At 41.3% G+C, this 18987-nt stretch overlaps 1 protein-coding gene across 1 annotated transcript in view; it reads left to right on the top strand.

The window, feature by feature from the left end:
* The window catches only part of lrp5 (low density lipoprotein receptor-related protein 5), a 68379-nt gene that overhangs the window by 19522 nt on the left and 29870 nt on the right, over window positions 1–18987 (top strand). The window contains 6 exon segments of the mRNA XM_034141423.1: window positions 1057–1253; window positions 1411–1542; window positions 5418–5506; window positions 5583–5801; window positions 5964–6052; window positions 6844–7015. Coding sequence (XP_033997314.1) covers window positions 1057–1253; window positions 1411–1542; window positions 5418–5506; window positions 5583–5801; window positions 5964–6052; window positions 6844–7015 — 898 coding nt within the window.

The following is an 18987-nucleotide window of genomic DNA, read 5'->3' as shown; positions in this document are numbered from 1 at the left end:
TTGTCCTTCTCTAGTCGGACACATTTGACCTCTTCTTAGCTACACTGCTGATGAGGAAAAATCCTCTGTTTGTTGTTCAAATTCTTTAGTTGTTTAATGGGCTATCATGAAAATTGCAATGCTGGGGCTTCAAACCTTTATTTAATCCAGAACAAAGCCAACAATAGTGCTGAAAAAACTGTCATATAACGTCTTGCATGGTGTCTGGTTTCATACAATTTTGCCAATATTCGTCTGTCTTCATTTCACGCAAAGGTCTTGGGTGACGGCTGCTTGTGTTTTGATAACTTTTGGTTAAGTTCATTTATGGTATAATTAGGGTATTTTTGTCTCACAACTTGCAACTTTATAGTTTTTTTATACCCAGCCCGAGGTGGGTTGGGTGCTGAAGCTAATCTTGTGTTTAGGCTGCACCATTTGGGTATTGGTTTAATCATGATATTATTGCGTTGTCGTACAGCTAACCTTAGTGCCAAAGGCTGTTTGTGTTAAGCTTAAGCTGGTTACTGCATCTGGTCTTCCAAAACACATTGGTGGGCGAGCATGTGCATCTGTGGGTTTGAGGAATAGGGTTAGGCCCTTTGTCGACTGAAAACAATTCATGATCAATCAAGTAATAATACAATTACTGTCCAATTCAAATTGATGGCACGTGTTGATTGTGTAAAAGTAAAATGAATGGAACAAATTGCGTGTAAATACAAATAATGGGTAATAACATTGGTGAAGCAAGCAAGAGTGAATTAGGTTTTTTAAATGTTCTAACAAAAAACCCAGCCCAATGTGGCCATTTCTAGCTACAGTTGCATCATCAGTTGGCAACTGATGATGCAACTGAACGTAAAAGATGAACTTGGCTAATGGAACTGAATGAAGCAAGTAGACGCACTTACCATCCTGAATAAATAACACAGATATATGTGTTTTTTTGTCCAAGCATTTGATTTATTGAACACATAATATAAAAACGTATACCAGACTTCCTTTCTATGGCAGACAAGTAGCATTTCTAAACACAAAACACTAACCTTCCTCTGGTTCTTTTTGTTCCTGCAGTGAGACTGTGGTGGAGGGCACCCTGACCCACCCTTTTGCCCTGACACTGTCTGAGGAGACCTTATACTGGACCGACTGGCAGACCCGCTCCATCCACGCCTGCAACAAAAACAGTGGAGATAAAACCAGAGAGATCCTCAGTGGGATCTACTCTCCGATGGACATCCAGGTCCTGGAGGCCTACCGGCAGCCTAACAGTGAGTGAATTGTGAAATAAGATCAATATACCATCAAGCCTTTACATTCAAGTGGTATCATTGTTCTGTGGTGATTGATACATAATGAGACATTGACATGAGCTAATCCTATGTTCTCCTTCACTTGTCCCTCTCTGTCTCTGATGTGTCACTGCAGTCCTGACCCCCTGCAGTGACAGTAATGGAGGCTGTAGTCATCTCTGCCTGCTCTCTCCAGTGCAGCCTTTCTACAGCTGTGCCTGCCCCACTGGAGTCCAGCTTAAACCAGATGGGAAGACATGCAAACCAGGTAGGGGTCTTCTTTCATCAGCCACTGGTAGCCCCTGTGAGAGGGCACTGCTAACAGTTTCTTATTGTCATTATTCATTTGTTTGTACGGATATTAAGGCTATGATTATTTGTCAATGGAGTTATAACTTACAAATGTTGAAAACAAAGGCTCAAAAGGATTTGATAAGCATGTGAGATATACAAAATACAAATATACAAATGTGTGCAACACAACGTGTGTAACAATAAATAATACAAGTATTATTCAGTGTTATGGCTCTAAATCTTGTTATTGATTAGTCAGAATGGCTACAGTAACTAGGCTAACATCATCCATGTAATACGAGAGAAACTTCACATTATACAATCCTTTATTTACATGTTAACTTAAACTGAACATCTATGGGGAAACACGCATTAGGGGACATTACTGGAGTGACAATTATACAGAGGTTACCACTTAAAGGGTGCCATTAGGAAACGCTGATGGAGCAAGAGCAGCACTGCTATCCCTCAAGCAGTCAGAACAATGTGCTGAACTATAGTAGCATACTGTGAGCCGCCACTCTGGAGAACAGTATAAAGTTGTTCTTGCAATTCAATCTAGTTGTTGGTAAAGCAGACTGGTTCTTAACTGAAAACTAGCCCGGGACTAGAATGGAACTGATTTCAGTGGATAGAGGTATTACAAATGTTAAACAACTAAAGCTCCAAAGGATTGATAAGCGGGTGAGATGGTTAGAATTGATACATTCTATTTAAACCCAGCCCTATCTGTGGATGCATTCGTTTTTGTCTTTGGTGAGTCATGTTGTGATACAGCATGGAGTGTATCAGCTTGAGAACAAGTAAGAGTGACCTCTTTGCTAGCAGAGTGGGACACTAACTGACCAGCCGCCATGTTGATTCCCACGATTCTAAAACAATAGAGCCTTATTCTGCGAAAACACAACAGTGTGTTCGAGTGCGTCTGTCTGCTAGGCTGTGTTATGTGAATGTATTACATTTGAATGAAACATGCCAGCCAATCACTTAGCCACCGTTGACAATAAAAAACAACAATGCTCTATTGTGTCAGCAGCTTGTGTGTGTATGTGTGTGTGTGTGAGTCTTTGTGTCCGTGCTCCTAATTTGTTTTGCTTGGCTGGTTAAATTGAAGGCGTTTGTTATTACGCTGGCAGCAGAGCGTGTGTGTGCGTGCGTTTGTGTGTGCGTTATGTTCTTTGTGTGTGTGACTGTTTGTCAGGGGTCCCTAAGTGTCTCAGAATGAAGTGAAGCGAAGAGGAGAGGGGAATCACAGATGCTTTCCCTCCTTCCTTTTCATTCTTTCCCTTCATTTATCCCCCCTGGCCTCTGTCATTTAGGTAAGGATGGAACAACTTTCTGTGTCAAATGTGATTGGTGCCAAGGCTGAGAGATGCCAGAATTGGATTGGCTGGGAAAGAGCAGCTGGAAAAGAGAGGGAGAACATTTACAGGGTTTGGAGAACTATGTGTTGTTGATATCTGAGCTATCTGACATTAGTGTAGATATTTAGATGATGTACTATAGGGTTAGGTTAGGTTGGGTTAGGTTAGGTTGGGTTAGGGTTATCATGTTCTGTAGCATAGACTTTTAAAGTGTCCCAATTATGCTTTTTGGATTTCCCTTTTTGCTGAAACGCCTCCAGTGGACTCCTATGTTTACTTCTCTAACATTATGACATCACTATGTAGCACTTGAGCTTTGATTGGCTAGCGCTTCAACACATTGTACGTGATAGGTCTAATTGTGTGGTTTCAGACAGAGGGTGAAAAGAGGTGCTGCAGCACAGGCAGTATGAGAAAAATGTCCCAGTAGAGACACTACATACTAATATGAAGCTGAAAGTCAGCATAATAGGGCCCCTTTAACTACAGATATTTTACATTTTTAATAGATCTACTTGAACTGTCAGTATTATTACTTTACAGTCGAATGTTTGGCTTAAGATTCAGGTGTACTGATCAGAAACGTGACACGAAAACAGGAAAGAAGGCAGTTCAGGGAATAGAAAGTGAGAGACACTTTAAACTGCTTTCAATGCGAGCTCTGCAGAGTCAGAGGTGTGAGGGAAAAATAAAAACTTTAATTGTCTCCCGTGAGGTGAGTTTGGCTCTTGTTATATCTGGACCAACAGCCGGAACACAGGGCAGGCTCCCTCAGGACAGCAGAGCCCTTTGTTTCCAGGCTGGAAGGAGCAAAGAGGACAGAGAAGCGAAAATACTAAATCTATGTTTCTCACCACAGATAGAGACATCTTTTTTCAGATTTGTTTCTTTGACTTTATTTGTCTGCAGGAAATCATTATTGGGGTATATCGCTCTATTTTCTTTAGCTAGGATGTGGAGAAACTAAGTATATTCAGGTAAGTCTTGTGCTGTACTCTGCTTTAAGTTATTGTTTTCATACACCTATATACTTCTATTTCACTATATATTACCAGCAAGCACTTTAGACTCCAATACATTTATGTCACCGCTGCAGTTACTACTTAGCTTTAATATTAATCTCTTATTACAACACATATGATAAGCTCATAAAATACATATTCTTGTTAACGAATGTCAGAACATGTCAGATGTCTATGAGTTGTGGGCTGTTCCACCAAAGTGGTCGTATTATGCTAAATGTCACAAATAAAGCAGAGATTAGGGAATGAAACCAGATTTTGGTTGTTTGGAAACATGCTTATAATCTTTCTAATTACACGCCGATTGGCTCTTATCTAGATACTGCCTTGATATCTTAACTTTTATGACAACCACCCCCACTCCCATTGCTCCATGGGCGTTGTACAATAGCTGCCCATTGCTCCTACTACTAGGATGGGTTCAAAGCAGAGAACACATTTCACTGTGTGTGCTGTGTGCTCTGCATGTGTGACCATTACAGAGGGTTTCATCCCTCCAATTCTTCTTACCAGCTCTGAAATATTGTACAATATCCCAATGGAAGTACAAATGTCTGCTGTTAGTGGAGTTCATAATGATACCGCAGAACTTTCTACTTTCCTCACATTCAGATATCTGTATATAATGTAGTGAAAACTAGCTAGGCTGCTCTAACTGTAGTCCGTCATAATTGACATCTAATAATGTGGTGCGTCTTTGACTGCTTATTACTTTATTCTACTTTTACTTGAAGGGGAGTGAGTTAACATGTGTATTGATACTTGAACTTTAAACACAATTTAGACATGTAAAGTATGGTGTAGTTTAATCGTGGGTGTGTTTGTTGTTGTTGTTAAAAGACCTTTTCTTGGACTCGTTCATTTTGGTTTCTAAGCCCACGATACAACTGCATATTGCCATAAAAGCGCTACACTTGGACCTCCTGATTGAGAGCTGGGAAGCAGTCCATTCAGTCAGTCTGTGTGTAGAACTGTTGTTAGCTCCAAAACCAAAGTGCACGGCTGTCAACAACATCATTAGGGGTCATTAGTCTGATATTAAGACCTTATTAGACATGACTTACGGTACCAGCAATTTGTCATTCAAACCATGAGAAACACAAGTACATTTCCTTAATTAAAAATAGGAGGGACCTTATAAAATGATTTGTTTTAATTCTAAAATTCAAAAATGTAACAAACAACAGGCTCGGTCAAGCCTGGGGCCCATTTACACGTGTCATCCTTTCTGTCTCACCTTTTCAGTTCTGTCTCTATAATGAAGGCACTGGAGACCCAGCCAAATAATCTTTAAAAAAACAATCACCACTGTGCGAGTGTTCATATCAGTAAATCCAACTGCCTCAGAGCTGAATTTACTTCAGCACAAACCCTCCTGTGACCAATTTTGACTGCAAATAAGTGCAGCTTAGAATCAATATGAACTGACTGTTAACAACGAATCAAACTTGTCTGTTGTTCAGGAGCAGAGCAGGTTCTGCTGCTGGCTCGAAGGACGGACCTCCGGAGGATCTCACTGGACCTGCCTGACTTCACTGACATAGTGCTACAGGTAAGCCCACACACACAACCGCACATACGCACACACTCTCTTTCAGGTATTTATCATTGTTCCTCTGCTCATGCAGGTCGATGACATTCGCCATGCCATAGCTATAGACTATGACCCAGTTGAGGGTTACGTCTATTGGACAGATGATGAGGTTCGGGCCATCCGCCGATCCAACATTGACGGCAGCAATGCCATGATGCTGGTTACCACGGAGATCAACCACCCAGATGGCATTGCTGTTGACTGGGTGGCCAGAAACCTGTACTGGACCGACACCGGCACTGACCGGATCGAGGTACATCTTTACACAACAACAGTTCCACCAGTTATATTAATCTTAAAACCAGTGTTTAAGCAAAATATAAATATCTACAATACTGCTGTTCGACCACATTATTCCTGTATGTATATGCATATATCTCCATTCAGGACTAACTGGTTTAATGTGGCATTTCAGGTAACCAGGCTGAATGGAACGTCTCGAAAAATTCTGATTTCTGAGAATCTGGATGAACCCAGAGCCATCGTCCTGGACCCCGTCAATGGGTAGGGTTAGCCTCTGTCTATGCATGGGGTATATATTCTGGGGAGAGTGGACATTAAGATTAAAAAATATATATCAAAAAACCTTTTAGGCCAACGAACAAAAGCTAGTGTAGACAATTTTTTGCAACATTTAGATGCCCATGTTGGGAATTAAAAGACAAACCACTGAGTGCTGCAGGAATGAGTCCTAAAACCCTGAAATGAGTTAGCATTTTACCACTTCCGGTTTCCTCATCACAAAGTTGAATGTGTTTTTGGTTAGATGCCTGAAATAAGATCTATGGTTAGCAAAAGCTGAAGAGACTTTTTTCGATTTTTACGACATAAAATACGTCAGTAAATTCCCCTCTGTTGAATATCCGAATCTTCTATGTGTCATGAAAACTGCTGTTTCTAACAATTGTCTAATTAAGAAATGTCATCACGCCAAACATTAGCCTCCTTTAGCTTAGCGGTGGTGATTAAAAAAATCATGTGAGTGTGAAGTACGAGAAGGATAGACTTTATGTATGGAGGCGTGTGGCGCAGTGGAGTAGTGCAGTGGAGTAGTGCGTTGGTGTTGGGATCAGGGGAGCACAGGTTCAAACCCCACTGCAGTCAGCATGTCGTTGTGTCCCTGAGACACTTCACCCCAAATTGCTCCTGTGGGGATTGTCCACAGTATTGAGTATGTAAGTTGCTTTGGATAAAAGCGTCTAACAAGTAACATGTCATGTAATGTACTCAGTGGAAGATGTGTAAATTGTACAAGAAGTCATTGCATTTTGTCTCATTGCCTCTGTCTCTTTCAGCTTTATGTACTGGACGGACTGGGGCGAACATCCTAAGATCGAGCGGGCCCACCTGGATGGAACGGAGCGGCTGGTTCTGCTTAACAGCTCTCTGGGCTGGCCCAATGGACTGGCTATAGATCACGCTGCAGGAAAGCTCTACTGGGGAGATGCAAAAACTGACAAGATAGAGGTATGTCTTCAAAACATCTATGCATGGTTTCACTAGCTGAAAGACAGGGCAGAGAGGAAATGATCAAGAAAAGATGAGGTGGAATGAGGATACATTAGATGTGTTATGCAATAGCTGGACAGCCTCATGCAGCCTTGTGTAAGGTGGTTGTCGTCGTTGTGTGTGGTCCGGTTCGTCTCCTTTGTTTGATTGTTTGTTTATTTAGATCCCCATTAGCTACTGTGCTGCAACAGTGGCTATGCTTCCCGGGGGTCCCATTCAAAACTTTAACAGAAATACATCAATTAACATCCATAACATTCATACTCACAATAAGGCGCCGTTTACACGAGGAGAAAACTGCTTGTATCTGCATAGTTTCGCGTGCGTATAGCCCTATTATTTACACGAGGCCGATAGAAACTGACCCCACAAACGATAACGGGTCCCAAGGTGGATAGATTTGCAAACGAAACGCTCTGGGGGGTCAACCGAGTCCGTGTAATCACCTCTATACGAATATTTCCTGGAAAAATAACGATAGCCCCGCCTCTCCCCACCTCTCCTGCTCACTGCTGTAGCAACTATCAAAAATAGCTGTGTTAATGAAACGCACAAGGGGTTCTTGAATGAAATAATATTATAAAAGGCAAACCAGAATAGTTAGCGCCCAATATACTCCTTAAACAAAATAAACAGAGTCAGATTTCATGCATTGATCCATTATATTGACAATTTTTCAGCCAAACAACACAAACAAAATTAAACAGTCCGCTCTGCGATACACCAAACTTGTCTTTACTGCCTAATCCAGGCCATTATTGTTCATTGCTCCTGCGCCCGTCGGCGGCAAAAAGAGAAATGTTTGTAGGCAGAGGACCGGCGTGTCCCAGAGGAGCGATCTCACCCGGTGTTTGTAGAGAATATCTCTCTTTCTGAGCGTGTCCTCTCCACAGAGACGTGCTTCTTGGTCGGTCGATGCAATATCCACAGATTCGGTTTCTTTCAGTTAACTTCCCCGTTGCATTTATCCATATGCTGAGGAAATGACTATATCCCGCTGAATACCAGCAATCGCCACACACACTTCCTCCTGTCAGTAGCTACTGCTAGTGCTACTGCTACTGACCATGCTACAGATATTAGTGCAAAATATACAGCTCCTCTACCACAACCATCAGCAACAAGTGGACATGGAGAATTACATGAACTACATGTTGCTAAATACACCGTGGGGCATAAACAGAAGGGTAGCCATGGCAACATTGCTGCGGGGCTGCTCCGGAGTCTTCTTCGCTGCTTTTGGTGTATTTTGTGGCGGAAGTTACAGCGCCACTTACAGTCCCGGCATATGTACTACAGCGTTTCCAGCGGCCTCGTTTGAACAGACACGTTAAATGAAACGAATGCATGTGAACGGAAGACTTTTTTGAATACGCATACTGTGCATAAACGCAAACGTTCCCGTGTGCACAACGCCTAAGACTCAACCACCAAGACACACAGCAGACAACACCAATTCAAAGCCTTTCTGATACATCCTCTGACGTGTTGCACATTCTCTGACAGAGTGTCAAATGACTGTGTATTTTTTCTAATGAGACACAGGAAAGAAGGTAATTTAGGGGCTACAATCAAAAACATGTTTTTCTTCTTCCAATATTAAAGGTGGGGTAGGTAAGTTTGAGAAACCGGCTCGAGATACACTTTTTGTTATATTCCATGGAATGCTCTTAACATCCCGATAGCAATGAATATCTGAAGTGCTTTGACAAAACATCCATAAAAAAATATAATCTGTGGAAGCCGTAGTACTGTAAAAAGCACGACCAATCATTTTTCGCTGGCCCGGCTAAAATAACTGGATGGCCTACCTGCCTGTCAGCCTTCCATCTGTGCACAAACTTATCTCGTGCCCTCATTGGTCATGTGCGCGTTCGTGTGTGTTGGAGGAGGGGCTCTATAAGGAAGTGGCAGATTTTCTCCGGTTGTGTATTTTCAAATTCTAGCGATCTCGAGCCGGTTTCTCAAACTTACCTACCCTACCTTTAAGAATTGACTCTTTTGACTGATCCCTTAAGTGAAAAATATCTGATCATGAATGATTGAAAGATGACCTAAAACATGTTATGTCAGACAATGTCAAAATAGTGGCTGTGTGTTTGAGACGTAGCTGTGACACAAGAAATGACTCCATGCTGACAGCTGCCATCTTGTCATTTATTCCATTGAGCAGGAGTGATTCAGGCTGATAGGTTAGGGCTTGGCTCTGCTGCATTGTGTTGAATGTAGTGTGTATTGGAGCTTTGAACCTACAGTACTACCCTCCAGTGTGACTGACCATGCAGTCATGCAGGACAGTCGCTCTGTTACACACACTTATATACCTCTGACTGTGTGGAAATGTTATTTTACATAACAGAATGAACGAAGGCATTAAAAAGTAATGCGTGTCTTGCAGGTAAATCCTAAGACTAATGCAGGCTGATATAAGAGCATATTCATTTTTAGATTTTTTAAAATATTTGTAGGTACATCTTGTCAACTTATTTGTTTGTGCCCTAAAATTGAAACTATTTGGTGTTCCATAATTTTCAAAGCGAAATTATGAAAGTGTTTAGATATTTTAGCATGGTTTGAAAAATGAATGTTCATTTTGCCATTGGAGAGATGATCATATGTCTTAAGAGGAACTCTCCTGTCAGGAACTGGTCCCCAATAGCACTATATATAAAAGAGGAATAGTTGAGTGCTATAACTATGGGGGAGACATAACAGAACGCTGCCTCTGTTTGTGTGTTGGTGTATTCCACCTAAAGAATATTTGTAGGTTAGGTGTATAAAAGAAAATGCTACTTGGTCAGCTTGACAACCAGTGCTGAGAAAACACCAGTCGCTTTATATAGCTACTAATATCTACGCACTATCTCCATTTTCTTCCAACAATTTATTAGTGTACTCGGTTGAGAAAGCAGTAAGAGTGTGGAGTTCAGCCCAGTCTGAGAGGCAGAGGACTGGGGGGGGGTTGTTCTCGCTGCCCTTCCCCCTCTCCCCAAGGCTTCCAGAGCTCTTTCAAAGCAGGTGCTCTCCATTCTCTCTATCAATATCACACACTGTCTGTTTTTTAGACATTACAATAACTAAAGAGACCTCTTCGGCTCTCTCTTTCCTTTGAGTTTATTCAGCTTCTTACTACTCAGTTTAGTTTTTCAAACTATTTCATACTCCTGTCTCAGATGTTGTGTGGTTATCGTTTCTCTGTGATGTGGTGGCTGTTTCTACGGAATTGGACAAGTTTACTAGTGGTATTTTCATAGCTGCAGAGAGAAGGAGAGAGAACACTAGAACAAAATAGTGAATGCCTGAGCTTTCTGGCTGAATGCTTACCAATTGGAAAGGGGTGGGTGCTCCCTCTGCCCCCCCCTCTCTCTCTTTTTCTCTCTCTCTGCCAGGGTGAAAGGACCCACCTCAAAGGGTTTTTTACACGTTTCATCCTTGTTTTTATGCCGGTGAAAAGAAATTAGTGCTGGGTGTGAAGAAATGTCTATTGTATGTGTGCCTGCGTCTCTCTCATGTCCGTGTGGAGTGTGATTTAGTTCACAGTTTCTTGTTACACGAGGCTACTGTACGATTTTAATACATTTCTCTTTTGCTGAATGTACACCTCGATGACTAAACTATGGATTTACTGGAGATGAGCAACTTATCTTGTCTTATTTTTGCTTTAGTCGTCCATCATCCCTTTCAGTATTAGTGGTATTAGAGTGTTACGCTTGCCTAACCAATTGCTAAAAAAATGGTAACACAAGGATAATGACCTTCTTACTGGCTAAATAGAAAATGTATGACAAAGCTCAGCAACACTCAGGTGTGTTTGCATTTATATTCTCTATTTTGACTTTTGTCTCACTTGAGTATGTTCCATCTCTAAAAGTTTGTCCATCTATCCCAGAAGTGAGTTTGCATTAAAGAACTTAATCACAGTAGATAATAACAGCTAAAAGAATCAAATGTCACACAGACAACCGAAGTGTCTGTGTGACCACATATACCACACAACAACAAATCATTGATTAATTGGTTTGAATATAGTATTCAAAAATAAAAATTCAATATGATTTGATTATTGATGGCAAAATAATAGAACCAGACATAATAAAATCAACAATAAAATAATAAAGAAAGAAAGGAAACATGACTGTAAAAAGAGTGTGTATGTGTGTATGTCCTTATGTTAGGAGATATTGATTTATATATACTTGGATTTATCTCTAAGCAATACATGTTAAAGGTCACTATCTTTGGAACTAAAGCAAAAAATAAGATAATAGAAATCTGTAACTTTATTTATATTAGTTTCTAATTATGAGACACTACTCACAACTTGTCTTTGTCTTAAGTTACCTGCTGATGAATTGATATATCTTAGAACATCATATAACATACGGTATTGGTGTGTGTGTGTGTGTGTGTGTGTGTGTGTGTGTGTGTGTGTGTGTGTGTGTGTGTGTGTGTGTGTGTGTGTGTGTGTGTGTGTGTGTGTGTGTGTGTGTGTGTGTGTGTGTGTGTGTGTGTGTGTGTGTGTGTGTGTGTGTGTGTGTGTGTGTGTGTGTGTGTGTGTGTGTGTGTGTGTGTGTGTGTGTGTGTGTGTGTGTGTGTGTGTGTGTGTGTGTGTGTGTGTGTGTGTGTGTGTGTGTGTGTGTGTGTGTGTGTGTGATGGGAGCCAGCTGAAAACTAAACAGCGCCCAGCATTTTACCTTTTGAGAGAAAGAAGAGAGGGAATGATAAATGACCGAGGCAGACCGAAGACTTTCTCCAAGAACCCTGGAGGAATGCTCTCTCTCCCTCTCTGTCTCTTTCTCCATCGTGTTTTCAAGTCTCTTTTAAAGAAATCTGACTCCCCCTCTGCAAACTCCCACCCCTCCCCCTCCACTGTGGAAAAAAAAAAAACCTCTGAAGTTACCGCACCCCCTGCCCCTCCTTCAAATAGGAGTGTGTGTGTGTGTGTGCGTGCGTGAATGTGTTAGCGGCTTTGACTGATGTGTTGCTTTCTCTGCACTCACACAAAACGGCTGCTTTGTTGTGATTATGCAGATTGACCGTGTGTAGTGCCGTTCAATCACACTGCTCAGCCATATGGTGTGTGTGTGTGTGTGTGTGTGTGTGTGTGTGTGTGTGTGTGTGTGTGTGTGTGTGTGTGTGTGTGTGTGTGTGTGTGTGTGTGTGTGTGTGTGTGTGTGAGGTGGAGAGAAGGAGGTGTGTGTATGAGGGAGTTTCCCCTGCTTAAGGCCCTGCACCTTGTTTCAAATAGCAACTCTTCTTGCCTGTGTCTTGTTTCTGTAGCCGTCCAGCTTAACAACAACGACTGCGACGTGTGTTTCTGTCCGTGGTGGAATGTTATTAGATACAAGTACTGAGTTTAAGTATCATTTTGATGCATTTGATTATTTTAATTTTTTTGCACAATTTGAAAATACACAAAAAGAACAGATACAAAATGATATACAGTGCAGGAAGAGGCAGAAAACCCACTGGGCTTATTTAAAGCATCCACCTAAATAATGTTAAAATTCCCAATGTTAGAGAACACGATTATTATTCTAAAAAAATAAACTCAAAAGTGTAAAACAACAACAACAGTTAAGATAAGATATGATTTTGACTATGTTTGTCATCTGGGAAAAGCCATCCCATATTTAGTTTTTTCTAAATCTGACATAAAATTGAAATGAAACAAACCATAACCCAACCCACTGCAAATATAGGAAAGAGCCTGATAAATAAACATACTCTTATACAGAATAACTACTAGCAGTTTATAACTGCATTAGCGGTTAAAAACGTCAGTTTCTTACTGACTCAGAGCTGTTAACTGACAGGTGCCTGAAAGCAGAGATGAGTCAGGAACAGCATCCATAAGTTTCACCTGAACTTATGGATTGGTTCGATAAAACATGAAGCTTCAAAAGAGGGTCCACGAAGCTGCAGTTGAAAATGTTGGAAAATAACTCAAAACCACAACTGAAAAGTACGACGCACTGAGGGCTGAAATGGAGGCTACGAGGCACAAATATGAAACCATGCAACGAGAAAACAAGGAGCACATAAAAACCTCAGAGAGGGAAAATATCTGCCAGAGCCAGAGCAGCCGAGGGCCTCAGAGATGGAGCTTCGAGATGAGGTGGACACGCTCCAAGTTTTTCTACAGGTGAATAATTCAACTCAAAGAAAGTGAGTATGGAACAAATTAGAATCCTGTTAACATTACAAAGAATTCTCAACAAATGTATGTTCACTCAAGACAACAAGAGTCAGACCTTCACTATTTTTTTAATTACATTTTTTGATTGGATACAGTTATCTTAACTTACTTCCTGTATTAGTATGTGCTGCCATGTAGGACATGTTGTGTGTGGAATAACAGTAGAACATGAATTAATCTACAAATGCATCACATTGACGTTGATACATTGAACTTGACTTTTTTCTGTTAGTGTTCTTCGTACAACAACAGTGCAGATCAGTGGTTTAGATCAGGTCTTTCTCTCCCCCTTTGAAGCTGCCTGGCAAATGGGGCCGAGCTGAATGGATCAATTAGATAAAAGATTGAAATGAAGTTTTGTGTGGACGTTGGCCTCTGTGCTGCCCTGATGCTTTATTCTCTGTGAGGGCCGTGAAAGACGATTTGTGGCAGCTTTGTGAGATGGTGGCGCTTCTCTTTAAAGCACTGGCAGTGGTTATAATGGAGCAGGCAAACACACACATCAGCTCCAACTCTCTGACAGGCAGCAAGAAAACTACGTTGGCTGTTCACTGCTTTGAGCAACCCCGTCTAGATGCTTGAGGAATATATCAATTACAACTCCTGCTGCTAGAAGTCAAATTGAGTCCACTCTATTGGTATTTTCAAGGATTTGATCGTTGACGATCAAATGGGCATTATTTAAGGATACATTTGCGTTAGGAAAGGGATAATTATTGAAAAAATCACATCATTTGGATGCTTTGGGGAAGCAGAGGGGATCTTGATCTCTGTGAAACACTCCATAACCCGCTTATTACACGGCCACATACTAAATTAAACCAACGACTTGACTCACAGTATTGATTTAAAATGATTGTATTGACTTAAAAGTGGTCGTATTGCATCCGCTAAAAGGAAAAGAGTCTCTTCCACTTCCTGAGCCAATACAGTGTTCCCTTCAGTGTTGTCTTCCTGTCTGTCTTCTTCTCTTGATTTCTCTGACATCCGTCTCTCTGTCTTTAACCCCTTTCCTTTCCTTGCACTGTTTTTCTTTTTCATTCTGGGGACAGTTCAACCATAAACAAATTCAAAAAGTACTCCATGGTGTTTTCTGATGGATGAAAACTAATGTTTGTTGTCCACAGCTGACATCTTTCCGTGGATTGATATGACTGCACTTTGTCCCTTGATACTCCTTAGCAACGGTCATGTTATGCTTAGCAGCGGTGTGCTAGCCAATTTCCAAATTGACCAATCAGAATAGAGTATTAATTTAGCAGTGTAATAATGTAATCCCAGGCTTTTCTTGGCCCAGTTTCTGAGACCTTTGGTATAGTTGATCTGACAGTGCACATGAAGCCTAAAGTAGGGCTATATTTACTTAGTTAAATGGATTGATTGTTCTTGTTCCTATTGTGTTTTGTGCAGCATATAAAGCCCCGGCCACGCGAGGACGATAACGCAAACGGACCGCAATCGCAAAAAGTATTCCGTCCACACGCAACAGGCACCAGAAACGTGTCCGTTCACACAAGACCGCTCGAAAGCGCTGGAGACGCTGTAGTACATATGCCGGGCCTGTAAGTGGCGCTATAGTCCTGCCACAAAAGCAGCGAAGAAGACTTCCCGCGCATGGTTGCCTTTCTGTTTATTCTCCGCTGTGGACGCTCTGGCTCTTTTTCTCCCTCCCCGAGGCAAGCGTGTGCTCCTGCTGCTGTAAATCTCTCCGGTAGTCCACCAGCAGATGAAAAACACCCACCTCTCCGCCTCTTCCAAGGGACGAGGGGACCATGCAGCAGAGTTTCAGTTAGTTTTCGCTGGTCAACATGTCCGTTAAAGTTTAAATCTTCCGGACAAAATTAGAAAAGTGCCGGTCAAAGGTCTTCTTTGTTATTTATTGAGCTTTAAAACAAATGAATAACGACTCTATATAATAATATAATAATAAAAAACGGAGCCTCTCTTTTCCTCCCCCTCTTCTGACAGCCCAGCAGCTGATCTCTGAGCAGGAGAGGTGGGGAGAGGCGGGGCTATTGCTTCAACGTTATCAGGAAATGATCGTATAGGCGTAAACACGGAGCCGTTTGCCCCCCAGAGCGTTTCGTTTGCAGATCTACCCACCTTGGGAACCGTTATCGTTATCATTATCGTTTTCTGCGTTTCCATGTCGGCCTCGTGTGGCCGAACCGTCTATCTGATAGTGAACTGTAGCAGATACGACCGTTATCGTCCTCGTGTGGCCGGGGCTTAAGGAGAGAGTAGTGTCAGTGTGGAGGTCTCCAGTAGTAGAAACTTTTGGGCAGCCTCTCTTCCATTGCGGCACCAGTGTTACTACTTATTGGGTTTCAAAGAGTGTATTCACTCATTTGAAGTCAAGGTCCCATTAAATGTGTCCGTCCTAGGTTTGAAGCAAAAACAATGTCGTAGAGACATTTTCATTGAAAGGAAGGTGCAGCTATTTGGCCAATCTGAGGAACCTTTACCGTAATGATATGGATAATCATGCATTCTCATCTCTATACGCCGTAACATAATGGCAGGGACAGGCACGTGGCTCCAGTCCGGTCAGGTTTCATTCTTGATGAAAACTTTGTTTGTCTTGATGCCTCCAAAGTGAACAAAGAAGAAAGGGAGAACAAGTATTGCTTTGGTAATTTCTCAATCACTAATTTGCACACATTCATTTTCACAAAAACACTACTATTTAAAACAGTCAAGTTTAAACAGTCTGAAACATATGCAGGCAAGCCGCTCATCCTTGCAAGTGGTACGTCTTGTTTAAACTGTATGACTGTACACGAGACTTGGATTGAACTACACAAGTTATGTGGAGGCATGGGAGGAACAGAATCAGAATCAGAAACGGTTTAGGTAGGTTGACACGGTCGAGGAATTTGACTTGGTGTCGTGGTGCATATACTGTCAGGGCTCGACATTATAAATGGCCCGCTGGCCCGGATGCACTATTTAGACACCCCGGGCCAGCATAACGTACTTTCCACTTGCCCGCTCGGGCCACTACAATCATTGCTTTAAAAAAAAAAAATTGTCCTGTGGTATTGGTATTTTGACTAGCAATGTTGTTAAATTGTTTCGTTTATTAATGCTACAACATAGCGTTTTGTGAGGTGGTTGTCGTTGTTGGGTGAAAAGCAAACAGCTGTTTGCTGCAGAGTGCAGCGCAGCAGGCTCCCGTGCGCGGGAGCGCGCTCGTTCACTACAGACTTTCTCGCCACCTAACCATTCGCCAAAATATTTTTAATACCAGCGGTAACCGGCCAAGCGCCGGGCAAAAAACAATCTTCAAATAAAAGAATGTCACCGGAAGAGTTAAAGGAGAGTGACAGGGAGTATGAGAAGAAGAGGGAGAGAAAGTTTCAGCCACACTGGCTTGATCGATGGAGTTGGCTTCAATATGACGCCAATATAAACAAGGTCTTTTGTCGGCTCTGTACATCAATGCCGACCTATGCTGACAAGTAAGTGAAGAGTAGAACACGTATAAAGGTATATTCGCTGTAGGGAAATGTCCCAGCAGTTTAGGATAATGAAGGTTCTAATCTAGGCTATTACATAGCCATTACATGTCTAACTCCTAATGACAGGAAGGCAGAAAGCGCATTATACAAATAATAATACTCATAATAATGATAATAGCAGACATTTTTTAACAATGACCACAATATAATTATTTGAATAAACCAAATATGAACAATTGAGGAAAATGAGGAAGAACTGATGATTAAAATGTTGTAGTACAAGTAGTTTGTGCATAAATTACTATTGCAACAAATGTGTTCATTTTCTTCATTATTAGTCGATTCTTTGGACGAATGCTCTTGGGCCAGTGGTTACGGGCCTGTGGAATTTGACCCTTAATGTCTACCCCTGACTGTACATAAAAGTAAAACAAGATTTAAAAAACACAGATAGAGAACTATTTTAAGAACACTATAGTAAGTGGGTTTAGTATTGCTTTACCTCATATAGTGTTTGTGCAATATGACACTTGTATAACAGACTACAACCTCAACATAGCAAGTGTCCTGCCAACACTCCAACTGAGAAATTCAGGGCAAGTCAGATCAAGTCTAGTCAAGATTGTTTATTCTGTCCATTATTACAGTCAGTCTCAAAGAGGATTACAGGGCGTTAACAGTGGGGGCTCAATCCTACACAACATGCAGTAGCAATCTTAAACATACAGCTATTACTACTGTATCTTTACATTGATAGTGAAAGCCTCCTGAACTTAATTCAGTATATTATACATTGCCTATAGAGTGGAGAAATCATGACATATTTTTGAAGTCATCGCAAATGCTCCCTCAACAAAAATAAATCCGATTTTGCCAATAATCTCATATACTGCCCTGTATCAATCACCAGAATCACCAACCTGCAAGTTAAGAGGTTTACATGTATTTCTGGTCATAACACAATGAGTGATTGATGCAGCTTTGACATGTTCTCATAAATCCTGCCTGAGTTCTGTGTGTTTCTATCTCTCAGGTTAGAGAAATAACAGAAACACCTGTTGTTGCTCAGAGTTTCCAGAGTGTGCTGCCAGCTCTCCTCCCTGTTCCTTCCATCCTGTTCCTCTGTCTGTCTCCCTGCTCTTTGCTCTCCTCCCTGTCTACCACCACACAGTGACAGTAGCTGCGTGTCTCATTTCCTCTGGGAGATCAGCCTCTGGCTCACATCTGTGTGTGTGTGTGTGTGTTGTGGCTGTTCTTATGTCTCCTATTAGAATGGTAATATTGCGGTCTGATGTAAGCACTGTTGTGGTGAGCAAGCAATAGCAGCTACTAGCCTGCAGCTGTGTGTGTTTATTTCTGCTGTGTCCCGTGTGGATGACACACAACAGAGGTCAACTTAACTTTCTATACAACTGCAGCTACTTAAATCCTTAAAATGACCTTTTCTGACAACAATTTCCAACCAATAAACTCAAACTTATTTCCTGCTATTCCAATGGCATTATCGGCAATATTTCGCTACGTATATAATGTCAGCAACCAAAATAGTGCCATAATTGAGCGTGTATGGACGGACCCAAAAACATTTGAACAAAAACTTAAGTCCCTTATTTACAAAGCAACAGACAGTAATAATAAAACCAGATGTTATACTACTACGAGTTATACCAGGGTCAGCAAATAATAAGGGAAACAATTTGAAAGTGTAATCTCCATGCTGCTACAAATTAGAGCTGTGAAGACACGTAGAGGCAAGAGAGTCCACAGATAGTTAACAATAGTTCCTAGTGGCAACAGTCATGTGTTCATGCAACACACTTTTAACTTACATTTTGTGTGACTGAAAAATTATGAAATCTTTAAAACTCTGTGTACATTTCCACCTTGATTTTAAATGTATATGTGGTATTTATATAGATAAGCTTGCATACTGCAGATTTACAACAGAGCAGCAGTGGAGTAGAGCTAAGCAATATATTACATTTGATCAATAATAAACAGCCATAGATCAGAGGTTAAAATCCTTTTGAGTAGGGTCTCCGAACTAGCGCACATGAGCCACACCTCTCTAGATGTGAACTAGCTGTACACTTTATGTGTATATAATGTTATTGTAGTTGGGTTTTCTTCCTGAATCATTGTATTTGATGGTTATATGCTGCTGTCTAACTGAGAGGTGTCAGCAGGGTAAAACTGATAACATACTGATAGTCTTATCTGTGCTTGTTACTTTCACCATTGTCTTTAAACATGAAATTCTTCCAGACAGT

This window comes from Trematomus bernacchii, unplaced genomic scaffold, assembly GCF_902827165.1.
Source record: "Trematomus bernacchii unplaced genomic scaffold, fTreBer1.1, whole genome shotgun sequence".
NCBI classification, from domain to species: domain Eukaryota; kingdom Metazoa; phylum Chordata; class Actinopteri; order Perciformes; family Nototheniidae; genus Trematomus; species Trematomus bernacchii.
This window is presented reverse-complemented; position numbering and strand designations above follow the sequence as displayed.